The following is a 13,731-nucleotide window of genomic DNA, read 5'->3' as shown; positions in this document are numbered from 1 at the left end:
GATAACAGTGTATTTCCGGTCAGAGCGATTCCGTAATTATTGGTCTGCACTTTTCTATCGCACTTGCTGCACTCGGAACATGTGAAACGTATAAGTAAAGCCAGCGGCACACGGTGCTTGTTTTCGCGCTGGATTGCTCGCTAGATGCCTTCTATGGAATACGCGTTGTTCGGGCGAGAGAGACTCATGAGGACGCGCAATGAAGCTTCGATTTCGAGACAACTTTAGGGGGATCAGCGGTAAACTTCGTGGCGTACGGCGCGATACAACACGACGTGGCGTCCACCAATCGGATTCGTCGCGTCACACCGCCATAGTTGTGGCGGTACGCGGGCAACTTCAGGCGATCGGATTGCACCGTCGCGTCCTTTGACACGCTTAACCGCTTACGAAGAACGATTTCGCCACCGTTTCACCGTTGACGTCCAGGTCGTTTTACCATGCCAAGTATTTACAGAAAATCACGTAAATTACGTCGCAGGCGATACGTGCGCACTTAGTACATCACGAAGTTGAAAGCTGCAGGCTGGTCGCTTGTGTGCATCCTGAAAGAAGCGATCTACTGTGTTGTGCACCCTCATCGGATATATTTGCTTTATTGATATTTTGAGTGCCACGGGCCCTGCGGTGCTTATGCATATCTTGAGGTAACGTTCGAGCACGACAATACCGCTCGTTCCCCGTCCCGCCGCGACATTTTCGTCCCCGAGAGTGCCTCGTGAACGTCGTTACGTGAGAATTTTGTTTACGTCGTGGCTTGTATACGTGCACGGCGAATGCACATAACCTCGAAGCCATGAGATCAACGGTCGTTCGGTTCTCCGATAATCAGTACACCTGTTAACGTATCGGTATGACATGCAGTCAAATTCAGCGTTTTGTCCCGTTAGTACGCCGCTCGAATATTCGTGAAATTAAACGTATGCTCATCTTGGTACCTCATGTAAAGTATGTTGGAGAATGCGCTGGAGATAGAGAAATCTCTTTATTCTACGGAAGCCACAGCTTTTGCTGCTAAATATTGTCTACTAAGATATTTGTATCATTAATGTGTTCTTTTTCTAATGTATATTAAATCATGATTCCTATGTCTATCAACTTTTGTTCCTAAGATATGTCACAAGAATTCGTTCTGTCTTTACTTTTGCTATCATAAAGGATGTGATTTTGAATGCATTGAATATGTTATATCATTTATGACTCGACTCACATGCTTTATAAAAGTTTAAAATGTCACATACGTCAATTCTACAACTTTGTATAAATTTATATATGCTACATCTGTTTTTTGCCACAAACTTTATATGGCTATTTTCTTAAATAAGATTATGTTTTTGGAAGTATATATATGAGATAATATATCACTTGATATATTATAAGGCTTCATAAATGAACAGTGTTATCAAGAAACATGTTTTATTTAAAAAATTTGTTCTAGTTTCTAGTTTAAGCAATAATATAGCATAAAATTATATAATTGTGAAATGTTTTTAGTATTGATAATTGTTCTCATATTACAGAATTTGGACTGTGTTTTAGAATACGTTAAGGATAAAATATTTGTTACGTTCGGTTGGTTCACATAGCAGCCACCATGTCGGAAATTGTGTACCCGCAAGGGTGCAGGTCAGTCACTGAAGATTTAGGCCCAGATGAGTTAATCAGGAGACTCAAGGTATAATAATAAGGCATATTTTATTATTATAAGCATATGTATCTTGTATAAGATTCATATAGCAATAAAATATACTAAATATTTAGACATTAGCACACACATTGCAAGCCATGGGACAAGATGAAGGAATGTATCAGCAATACATCCCACTTGCGTTGCATTTGGCAGAGGAGCACTTCCTTATGCATCAGAGCAAAGACGTGCAACTGCTTATCGCATGCTGTATCGCAGATGTCTTAAGAGTGTATGCTCCAGAGGCTCCTTACAAAGATGCCGATCAGGTAACGATTTAAGTTACAATTACAGCTGAAAGGATTTATTATTCACACATTGGCTAAGTAAAATTTATCACTTGGTTTGATAAACATCTAACATTGCCATTCTCGACATGAAATTCTCAGGTGAAAACAATATTTTTATTTCTTATTAAACAACTGGCGGGCTTAAAAGATCCGAAGGATCCCGCCTTTAAGAGGTATTTCTATCTACTTGAGAATTTAGCTTATGTGAAATCATTCAACATGTGCTTCGAGTTAGAAGATTGCCAAGAGATCTTCTGTGCATTGTTCTCCCTCATGTTTAGAATAGTCAAGTGAGTACGAACTGAGAACAAGAGAGAAAAGGCGATTGTTAAAGTTTCCGCAATATCTTACGATTATTATCATTTGTATCCAGCGATGAGCATTCTGGCAAAGTTAAGAGCTTCATGCTGGATGTCTTGTGTCCACTGATCACCGAATCTGACATCGTCAGTAACGAGCTTTTGGATATCATATTGATGAACATTGTAGAGCCAAATAAGACACAGAAGAAGAATGCGTATTTGCTCGCTAAAGAGCTAGTAATCAAGTGTAGCGATACTTTAGAACCGTACATACAAGCGGTGAGTAGTTGCGGAGATTCTCGTCTCGGATGACGAACGGCCAACCATTTCTCATTTCGACGCGTAAAATGACTCCTGTTACAGTTTTTCAATCATGTCTTGATATTGGGCAAAGAGGAGAAGAGTTTGCAGATATGCAAGAAGGTGTACGACCTGATTTACGAGTTGAATCACATATGTCCGAGTGTCTTGCTGTCCGTCCTGCCGCAGCTAGAATGTAAACTAAAATCCTCCTCCGAGACTGAGAGATTAGGTGCCGTGGCGCTACTCGCGAGAATGTTCTCTGAGAAAGGTTCGCAATTAGCAGTACAGCACACTCAGTTGTGGAGGGCGTTTTTAGGACGATTCAACGATATCAGCGTGTCTATACGTATTAAGTGCGTGCAGTATTCGATGCATTTCTTGCTGAATCACCCCGAACTGAGGAAGGACATCACGGAGACTTTGAAGATGAGGCAGCACGACGCCGATGAGAGCGTCCGTTACGAAGTCGTTATGGCTATAGTGACAACCGCCAGAAAAGACTTCGAGGTCGTCTCCGACAGCGAGGACTTGCTGGAATTCGTTAAGGAAAGGACTCTAGACAAAAAAGTTGGACATTGAGCTTTATCGGTCGTTCACTCGATTGCAATATCGATGATACCTTGTTTATTAACGATCGTGTCTTGTTTCAGTTCAAAATACGAAAAGAGGCAATGTCCGGCCTGGCTATGATATACAAGAAACACCTGAACGACGCGGACGTGCCGCAAGCCACGAAAAAGGCGGTGACCTGGATAAAAGATAAAATATTGCACGGCTATTATATGGCGGGCATGGAAGACAGATTGTTGGTAGAGAGACTGCTAAATACGTGCCTAGTACCTTATCAACTGCCGGCTGAAGAAAGAATGAAAAAGCTATACCATCTCTTAGGCACAATCGATGATCACGCTTCCAAAGCTTTCGTGGAACTCCAGAAGCACCAGCTTGCGTATGTGTTTGCATCTCGATTCTCACGATTATAGTAGAGGTTTTTCTTTTGATTCATCGATTGTCGTCGTATATACCTTAGTGTACGAAGAGCAGTGGTCGAGTGGTTAGACATCGTGAAGAAATCGGATATTACGAACGAGCTGGTGACCAAGGTTCATCAGATATCGCGCTTCTTGCCGGATCCCACAAAGGTGCAGGAATTCCTCCAGAAGTTCAGCATTCACATGAGAAAGGATTCCATGTTGTTGCAAGGAATGGAGACGATCGTACAACCGAATGTCTCTTGCAAGGAATGCGCCGACACAATAAGTATGGTTCTTAAAAAGTTAGGACAGCCTGTTATGACCAATCTGTACTACAACACGATTAAGATGCTGCTTGAGAGAGTAAGCTCCGTCATGATCGACGAAGAAGCTATTCGAGTAAGTATTTTATCTCGAGGAGGGGAGAGTTTATCTCGTCACTTGTGACATGTGTGTGTGTGTGATTACATCAGGTTTTGATCGGATACGTCTTGGATTGCCTGAAAGGTGGCAACGTAATAGAAGAAGTCGGTCTCAACCCGAACAATGCTGGCGAGAAAGGACTAAGATTGCTAGTAGTAAGTTGCGTTCGCACTCCAAAACTAAAGTCGGTATTCATCGCATTCAAGACTTGTTCGTATATTCACTGCCAATATTGAAAATCTACAATTCATGTCATGTATATTATAGGTTTTTAGTACTGATAGTGAATATATGGACTATAATCAGGACACATATTATGCATTTGTTTGGAATCTCTTGGTTATTCCCTAGATTTTCTCTTGTATTTCTTTTTGTATTTTGTGTATGTTATAATAACTGAACGATGCCGATCGAATCAATTCCGAACGAGTCCATAATATACGCTCAGATTTTATATCGAAGATCGTCTTGCGTTCATCTTCAGATGCTCCGTAGTCAATGAACCGCACAGTGTCTGAAGATGAACTTGAGACGATCTTAAATATAAGATCTGACTATGAATACCGCCCTAAATGTTAAAGCGAATTCATCACTAGGACAAGTTGCAAAGAACCGACGGAGCTTAACGGCACGGAGAAGTACATTAATCGGAATATTTCAGATGCTTTCGTTCGTATTTGGCCCGCATTTCCTGCACAACGACATCCTGATGCAACTGGTCCACCTGCTCGAGTTAGAGGACGAAATGGTGGGGCCGCTGGTCCTCTCGATCTTCACGTTCCTGGGCAAGTACAAGCCTCTGTGCGATGTGGCGCCGGATATCATGAATCTCATGGTGCCGATATGCAAAACCTTCGCCGAGACGGGCACGCCGAAGCAGGCGAAGCAGGCCGTGCGATGTTTGTTCGTTAACATGACTAACATACACGACACCATTTTCCCCGAGATCATCGAGAGAATTAAGAACACCCTGACGCCGACGTCGGAGTACTATCGGACGTCTATAGTCACCTTAGGCCACATAGCGTATAATTTGCCAGAGAAATATCAAGTACAAATAAAGAATATGGTGTCCAGAAAAGTAAGTGCGAATATCGATAATTGACAGTGAGATTCCTCTCTGCATACGTCTCGTCTGCCTTCTCACGGCACCCGGTGAATTTCTCTCCTGCAGATAGTTAAAGAGTTACTAGTGAAGGAGAGCAGCGAGCAAAATGCCATTGCTATCGACGGGGATTGGTGCAGGGAGGATCAGTTGCCCGAGGAAACACGGTGCAGATTGGAAGGGTTGAAATGCATGGCGCGCTGGTTGCTGGGATTAAAGACCGACGTGCTGTCGGCGCAAAAGACGTTCAGGATGCTGAACGCTTTCGTGGTAAACAAAGGGGACCTGCTGCAGCAGGGACGTCTCAGCAAAGCCGAGATGAGTTGGCTGCGATTGCAGGCCGGTTGCTCGATGCTGAAGATATGCGAACAGAAGGGCGTCGGCGACCAGTTCACCGCGGAACAATTCTACAATCTTTCACAACTCATGGTGGTAAGTTAAAAATAATAGTATAATAATCTACAAGGTTTGCCAAAAACCACACTTTTGGTAAACCCTATATAATATTGTTCTCTTTATCATACGCGATATAAACGTTTTAACATGCGCGAGATTCAAATATCGGCTTGTTTTTAGGACGAAGTTTCCCAGGTCAGGGAAGCTTTTGGCAGTAAGTTACACAAAGGTCTTGGAAGAGGGATTCCAAATAAATGCCTACCACTGGATTTCATGGGATATTACGCCTTGGCTGGCAAAGAACAGGACAAAAGGTTAAAATGCGTTCTGAAAACGTATATGCAGACAGACATAAACAAGAGAAGGGATTACGTGAAGACACTCTCCTTGGGTACCGTCGAGCGGGCTATGGGTACGATAATAAATAGTGAAAAACAGTCTACACGCGTAAACAGTCTGCTTCCATAGTCGAGAATTCATCACGTTGCTTCGTCATCTCACAGGTCAATTGCCCCATATATTACCGGACTATATGTTGGTTTTCGCGGTACCCATCCTCGCGCACGACCCCGAATTCACGAGTCACTCGATGGTGAGCCAGTTGAAAATCATCCAGCAGTGTCTCTGGTTCATCCTGGAACCTCTCATCACGAAGAACGAGTATTATTGCTACGGATTCTACAAAAATCTCGTGGAACGTATGAAGAGTCACAAAGACGCGTTGAAGCCTGAGGACAACGACATGAACTATGTAATTATCGTGGATTAACCTCAAATCGCTCCTCCCGAGCGATCCTTCGTACTAATGTTCTTTGTTGCGTGTAGAAATTATGGGCAGTCTGCGACCTGGCGATGAATGTAATATACACGAAGACCACCAATTTCGACATGAAGGAATTCCCCAGCGAGACGCGAATCCCCACGATGTATTTCAAGCGCACGGCGGACGAAATGTTGAGCAACACCAAAAATTACTTGCCCGCGGAGCTGCAAGTGAACATGACCACTCCGAAGGGCAAGGGATCATTCCACAATGCGCATTCAGTCAGCGACAGACCGCAGCGCAGGGCCAAATCCAAACAGCAAAAGGAAGTAGGCATTGGACCTAACGAAACAGATGCAAGGGTAAGCTTTTTGGAACGATATCGCGATAATTCTTGGATCTTGGATTTACTTGTGATTCAATGTAGATTAATTCGATGTAGACATTGTAATGTACACATTTCTCCTATCAATTGTATCTTACCGGTATTAATAAAACTTGCTGTATTTAATTTTTCGCGTGTGTATAACTATGATTTCAAGCTACAAGTTGGAGAAGTGGAATGTATCGATGCGCAGGTAATGTTTCTTTGGTGTAACGTTAAAATGTAATGTGTTATTTTCTTCTTTTTTTTTTAATGTGACGTTGGGGCGCATGGTATGCGTGGGACATGTTGGGTTCATTCTTTCAATCGAATCTATTTGCAGCCTGCCGAAGCGTCAGAAACCAGGATTCAACTGCCTGGCTTGGAGGAAGAGGTAGATCGGTTTTCTAACATCTAAGTTTAGTCTACTTTCTCAATGTGACCGGACAATATTTCTAATCTCTCCTTCGTCGCCTGTTTCTGCATTTTAGATCGAAGAACCACCGGCCAAGAGGGCATTAAGAGAATCGGACAAAGTAAATAAATAATTCAGTGATTGAAATATTATACGCTGGGGATAATGGGACGGGGAAAGACATAAAGAGTGCGATGATGAGGAAAATTAAAGAATCTAAAAAGATACTTTACAAATTAGAAAACAGAATATTTTGGTTATGTACAATTAATAAACCTAAGTCGTTCGTGTATTTCTAGAATGTAAGATGTTAAGATTACGACACAGTAACGTCAGATGATAATTAATGCGTGTAGGCTTACAATTCAGAGAGAGTCCATCGGACTTGCAACTTGTGGGTAAAATGAGAAAAAAAACATAAAGAGAAATGACGAGGAGTCTGTTGGTTTCTCACAGAGAACACATACGGACCCGCGAATGCGTTCTCTTTTTTTTTTTTTTTTTTTTCGTCATATGACAAAACCGAAATGTACGAATGCGTATATTTCCCGTTATTTCTATGAATTATACGACGCATCGTCACTAACAAATAATTTTCCCGAATGACTGTTTAGTCGGAATGGTCATTTTTTACAAAGCATATATAACGGATTCTTTGAATTGATGCTCTTATTCGGGTGGCATTTGATCATCATAGTATTGTTCACTTTTTGCACACCATACAAAACGGATGGAAAAAAGTCTTTTTCTATGTCTTTATTTCGCGATTACTTCCGATGAATCGTGTTGTTTTGCTAATGAAAGAAAAATATAGCATTCAGTTTAGACACAGCAAGCATATACATATAAATATATATATAAATATATATATATATATATACATAAACAATATTGTCAACATACTTTATTGACAAGTGAATAAAGCAAATCCATTTTTTTCTGCAAAAGAAGTATATCCAGATGTATCGAGTATATTGTCACTTTATGAACCGCAAAGGAGAATACTATAGTTTTGTTGCGTAAACAATACATATTATTATAAAAATTGTATGACTGTCGCGTTTGTGATCCGAGATCATGTGGATTTTTTTTTTTTTTTTATTATTAGTAATATGACTCCCATCGCGCGCCACAGCGGTCTTTAGTCTTTAGCGGTGATGATTATTCAGTCAGGATTTGTATGAACACAATGATTTTGTCAAGGAAAACGTATTCACGAATGTGATGCAACTTTGTGTTTACTCAAAATTATATTTTGTTTTATTTACCGGCGAATTTAATGTTTGTGTCGGTTTGATTGGTACGACGAATGATTTTTCTTGTTCAAAAATATTTTAATATTTATATAGACAGTTTTTTCTCTCTCTCTCTCTCTCTCTCTCTCTCTTTCTCTCTCTCTCTCTCTTATGAGCGACATACATTGGCACATTGGAAACATCGATATTAAATCAAACTGGTGTTCTTATAAAGAGTTAATCGAAGTCTTAATGTTTAAGATAGTCTTTTCTTTTTTCACGCCGTTAATATCTTCTATCTCGATTTATATGACTGTCTTATTTACTCATTGTCTGCTTATTGTAAGATTGTCCGATTGTGTTTGATTCGAATTTGTATCCAAAATTCTTCTATACCTGCAATCAGTTGATGAAACATTGTCCCCATAGAATCTTAATAAGATACGCTCAGCTGAAGTACTTTGGTGTATTTTTTATTGCGCTCGCCTAATCAGAAGTTAAGTGTGTGTTGTGTGTTTAAATTTATAAAATATATAAGAGAATCTTTCGACATCAGTCATGAATCACGCATGAGAACAGTTCCAACTGTTCCCGTGTAATTTATATATGAATATATTGATGTTACATTGTGGCAGTAATAAGCAATTTTCGTTTAACAAATAAGTAATATTTATATATAATATCGCTATTTCATCTCACTGATTTCTTATTGCAAATCGGAATAGGATCTATGTGTAACGATAGAAACGAAAATTTGCGAGGATTTGCGAAAACCATCGACACTTTTGTATTTATAAATAAATGTAAAATTAAAATTGTGTATCGTCTGCAAGAGATCATTGCGTAACACCTTGGATAAATACGTGTGATTCTTACGACCTTTTTACACAAAAGACACGTTCCAATTTTATTTATTAAGCATATAAGCATATACTGTGTAAGCATGACATATAATAATAACCAGTAAAAAGGTAGAAGAGGCTTGGGTACGAATTTGAACGGAATTTCGAGTAATTTAAATGTGGGCCTAGGTTCTAAAGGTTGATTTAAATTCTTGAACATTAAGATTATTATACTTACACATTCAACTATATTAAATTCGAAGAGTGCGAATGAAGATTGAGAATGAATTCGTGAATGACGATGGATGAGTGAAATCACGTAAATATTATGAATAGAATTAACATATACCTGTTACCTCTTCATAGAAATTACAGTACAATGCACGTTGAAACTTTGCATAATTTCTTTTTTCCAAATTTACACATAGATATATGTATTTAATATGATTCCCCCTTTATCTCCATTATCATTATTTTTATCATACATAGCATCAATTCTCTAAATAGATATATATGGTTTATTTAACATATCGTTAATTAACTTATACATACTATTTATCAAATATTAAGTACCTTTCTGCGATCGGCATTGATACTGTCAAAACGATATCTTTGCGAGTGTATACGATCTCCCGGCATGGTACTGCAATTTTCTCAAACAGGTCATAGACTACGAAAAGTATACATAATCTGATTAAACAAACCAATTAATCAGTGCTATTCATCTGTCAATCTGTGAGACGTATGGCGCGTATTGTAATGGTTCTATAATAAAAAGGAAAAAAAATCAAGTGAAGTGTGGCATATGTTTATAATAATATACAACCGAGTTGTATTACAAAATTAACGTCTCTTAAGTGATTTCTTCTGAACCCTCCCTCTTGTAGGTTTGTTTTTGCGCTGCGCATTTGGCTTATTCCTAATGTTTGCTCTGCAATGCGGAAAAACAGAGATTATTGTGCTATCTCTTTTACAATTGTGATAAAAGATACAAGCCCGTATCTGAACTGTCTTTTATCGATAAAAGTGCTTCTGAAAGTGATTCAGGAACTACCTGACTGGCTGAAAAGTCATATTTAGGGCGCTTTTATCAATAAAAGAAAGTTCAGAATGCCAGTCTAGAAATACATATAGATATGTATGAATATACTTACTCATACCGCATTCTTTTCACACCTTTCTTGCTCGTGTCTGTTAAATCAGCGGCGAACGATGATTTCGATCGTTTCGATGGTCCTAAAATAACGTGACTTGTGTTAGAATTCGTAGTTCTTTTAACATTGTGAAATTTTCTCCTTCAGTTTTATGAAACAATGTAAAATTGTACCTTTTCTAGACAAGTCACGGTTACTCTCGTCCGTAACTGCCTTAATCTTCTTCAGCTTGTTTTTCCTCTTTGCTAATCGCGCTTGATAAGCAGCGATTTTCTCCAGCTCTTTTTTGGCTCTATCTTCAGCGGTGTCTTTTTTGGGCTCGTTTTGCACCTTCTTCTTTTTATCCTCCACTATATTGGAAGGCTCCTTTTCGCGTTTCTTATTCTTGCTAGTCTGTCTCTCGGTCAACCGAAGATTCTCTGAAGATCACACGAAATCGTTGATCAATTCGCAGGCGCACATGCGACACTATGTTACAATAAGAAATGTCGACACATTACCTTTCTCCGTCTTTCTTTCCTTTTTAGATTGGAACCAACTCCGCTGATTCTTGTCCTCCGCGTCTTTGAGCAGATTCTCAGCGCGATTCGCCTGGTTCTCTACTTTGGCCAGTTCTCTCTCGTTCTTCTCCTCCTGCAGAATCTTCTCCACGTCCGGTTCCAGGGACTGTAACTTTTTATTGTATTTTTCTATTATATCCGACGGTATTATCCTGTTCTTGACCGGATTTTTCGCTCGTTTGATAATATCCTTCACCAAGGAACGTTCCTGCTCGCCGGCTAACGACACAGAAACACCCACGCGTCCTGCTCTCGCAGTTCTCCCAACTCTAATGTAATAACAAACATAATTACTCCTTCTGTGAGCCATGCACACGAGAATAATGCGTTGGTCGAAACTTTTAACAGCTCTGTACCTGTGTATATAATGTTGAAGAGTAGCGGGCAACACAAAGTTAATAACAGTTTTCACGCCACTTATGTCCAGCCCTCTCGCAGCAACGTCAGTCGCTATCAAAATGTCGATCTGCTCGTCCTTAAACTTCTGCAGATTCTCCAATCGTTGTGGCTGCGTGAGATTTCCATGCAGTTCCCCGATCTTGCAAATATTAAAAAAGACGAAAACAATGCGATTATTATTACATTATTTACTATCGAATATATTATTTAATTAATATGTTATTAATTATAAATAAAATAATATTTATAATATATTTAATAATTATAAATAAAAATAAAAATAATTAATATGTTGCAATTATATAATACAATACTATTAAATACATTATACTAGGTATTAAATGGTAATTTACTCACTTTTATTCCTAGCAATCCCAGCAAAATGTGCAATCTGTGTGCTTGTTTTTTCGTTTGCACAAAAACCATAACATGATCGTGGAAAGTTCGGCAGATCAAGGCTGCTAATATCGCCTCGCGATCTCCTTCTCTCTCCTTGCGTACACTGTGAATACAGTCTTTGTACAGTACAAGTCTCAGCAATGAAAAATAATCATTTACTTACCGAATAAATTCTTGACGCAAGTTGAAGGCTACGTCTTGATTGCTGTTTACAAATATCTTAATGGGTTTGTCGAGAGACACCGCGGCTAAATCTTTGACTTCCTCGGTCATAGTAGCAGAGAAGAGCATAGTCTGCCTGCTTCTCGAGCATTGGTTCACGATATATTTCATTTGTTCAGCAAAGTACTCATCTAACATCCTTCAATCAACAGAACATTAGTGTTTTGTTAGTGCGTAATATGTATACATCTTATGATATAATTCTTATTGAATTAGTTTTCTTTTACCTGTCAGCTTCATCCAAAATTAGCACTTCGATAGTATCCAGTGAGAAAGTAGGTGTATTTCTTAAATGGTCGATCAATCTTCCAGGTGTTGCTATCACAATATCTGGATTTTTTCTTAATACGCTCTCCTGCAATAACATATTTGAGAAACATGCAGGAAACCGATTATCCGATTTTATTATGACAATTTGTGAAGTTTATATGGGAAATAAATTACACACTTGTACTTTCACGTCCAACCCACCGACGGATAAACCAACTTCTACCGAGGTAAACTGAGATAGCTGTCTCGTCACTTGGTAAACTTGCACTCCCAACTCTCTGGTAGGCACGAGTACGAGAACTCGTGTGACGGCAGGCCCATCCAGCGGCTTGTATATTAATCTCTCCAAAGTTGGAAGCATATAAGCTGCAGTCTTGCCAGTTCCTGTTGCTGCGCAACCACATATATCGCGGCCCATTAAAGCCACTGGAATGGTAGCAGCTTGTATAGGAGTTGGATTCAAAAATTTCATTGTTGTTATTGCCTGCACATTTATAAATTCATATAGTCAGTATATATTATACTACATAATNATATATTATCTCTCTCATGCCAGTAAGAATCACTCATATAAAAACTATAAATTTTTTAAACTAATTTGTTATATTTAAGCAAAGTCTCAAATATAAATATATATAAAATACCTTTTTTAAGATCCTCCTCAGATAGCAAAACAGAATCATCATTTCGATCTGTATCTAGTTCAACTTTAATAAAATTATTTTCTGTCTCAACCTAAGAATTATTTAATAATAGATTACTTTTTTTAATAGTATTATATTTATTACAATAAAAATTAATATTCTATAAAGTGTTAATTTTTGCACACAATTATAGTCTCCATGTAAAAATAGCAATATTACATACTTGATTGCTGTTTTGTTTTCTGATTTTCTTTATTTTATCATCTAGTTTCGTTGTTGCTTTCCGTTTAACATATTTTTTTAGATCATTCCAAGTATCGTGATTATATTCAGTAACATTATTTATGAATTGGAAATCACTGTCAAAGTCTTTACTTTCTTTTTTCTTTTGCTTTCGTGGTTGAAACTAAAAAATAAAAATTGAAAAATAACACTCGAGGTATATTAAGGCCTACATTAACGATTCTTACTTGAAACTTATCTCATGTAAGATATTCAAATTTTAACTTAGGATTAGACCTGAATTTTTCAATTGAATCATATGATGTACTCAACATTATATTTGTAATCGTGATTCAACTGAAAAACTCATATCTAATTTTGAATTCAAGACTATCTCATTTGAGACAAATTTCAAATAACAACTAATAATAAACCTAAATTTATTAACAAAGTATTATTATATGAAATAAACATGTTTTTGAAACAAAACGTATTCATTTCAACTTACATCGTCTTCTTCGTCCGATTTTTCTGAATAATCCGTTACCTCTTGATCATCTTCGATAGTCTTTATTAAATCATAATTATTCGTCATTTTGATTTAAATAAATAAAGAGTGAGAGAAAACATACGCAATATTTCTTTTAGGTTAAGGTATGAAACACGTGGGTCTACGTAGGTTTAAACCGTAAGTTAAACCCGCGACGCAGGGTGCTTGTTTTTATGTTAAATCTAGTAAGATCTAGACAAACAAGAAATACT

General features: G+C 38.3%; 2 protein-coding genes across 3 annotated transcripts; one reads left to right on the top strand and one right to left on the bottom strand.

Moving 5' to 3' along the window:
- Nucleotides 1-337: 337 nt before the first annotated feature.
- LOC106746567 (sister chromatid cohesion protein PDS5 homolog B) lies at nucleotides 338-9,077 on the top strand. Of its 2 annotated transcripts, XM_014623292.1 has the most exons (17): nucleotides 338-647; nucleotides 1,521-1,675; nucleotides 1,762-1,956; nucleotides 2,077-2,267; nucleotides 2,351-2,558; nucleotides 2,643-3,149; nucleotides 3,233-3,531; nucleotides 3,613-3,955; nucleotides 4,030-4,134; nucleotides 4,641-5,060; nucleotides 5,154-5,516; nucleotides 5,661-5,892; nucleotides 5,984-6,231; nucleotides 6,306-6,605; nucleotides 6,786-6,821; nucleotides 6,951-7,001; nucleotides 7,099-9,077. In XM_014623292.1, the coding sequence occupies exons 2-17, from the start codon at nucleotides 1,595-1,597 to the stop codon at nucleotides 7,153-7,155; spliced, it is 3,636 nt and encodes a 1,211-aa protein (XP_014478778.1). In that variant the 5' UTR covers nucleotides 338-647; nucleotides 1,521-1,594; the 3' UTR covers nucleotides 7,156-9,077. The 2 variants fall into 2 exon arrangements, with proteins under 2 accessions (XP_014478778.1, XP_014478779.1); XM_014623293.1 differs by lacking the exon at nucleotides 6,786-6,821.
- Nucleotides 7,510-13,657, bottom strand: LOC106746568 (probable ATP-dependent RNA helicase DDX27). The gene is given in 12 exon segments (XM_014623294.1): nucleotides 7,510-10,030; nucleotides 10,254-10,335; nucleotides 10,427-10,672; nucleotides 10,754-11,082; nucleotides 11,170-11,351; nucleotides 11,570-11,714; nucleotides 11,775-11,972; nucleotides 12,061-12,188; nucleotides 12,282-12,598; nucleotides 12,601-12,838; nucleotides 12,971-13,153; nucleotides 13,478-13,657. Coding segments are annotated over 12 exon segments (2,223 nt in total). The 5' UTR covers nucleotides 13,565-13,657; the 3' UTR covers nucleotides 7,510-9,942.
- Nucleotides 13,658-13,731: the final 74 nt, after the last annotated feature.

This window comes from Dinoponera quadriceps, unplaced genomic scaffold (assembly GCF_001313825.1).
Source record: "Dinoponera quadriceps isolate SergipeBrazil2010 unplaced genomic scaffold, ASM131382v1 scaffold1573, whole genome shotgun sequence".
In the NCBI taxonomy this organism is placed as follows: Eukaryota; Metazoa; Arthropoda; class Insecta; order Hymenoptera; family Formicidae; genus Dinoponera; species Dinoponera quadriceps.
Note: the sequence above shows the minus strand (reverse complement) of the source record. Positions and strands in the feature narration are given on the sequence as shown.

Bases quoted from the DNA above. Each gene is read 5' to 3' on its own strand.
- LOC106746567 (XM_014623292.1), top strand. From the start codon at position 1,595: ATGTCGGAAATTGTGTACCCGCAAGGGTGCAGGTCAGTCACTGAAGAT. The intron at 2,268-2,350 runs GTGAGTACGAAC...ATTTGTATCCAG, and splicing joins CTCATGTTTAGAATAGTCAA to CGATGAGCATTCTGGCAAAG. The intron at 5,061-5,153 runs GTAAGTGCGAAT...TCTCTCCTGCAG, and splicing joins AGAATATGGTGTCCAGAAAA to ATAGTTAAAGAGTTACTAGT.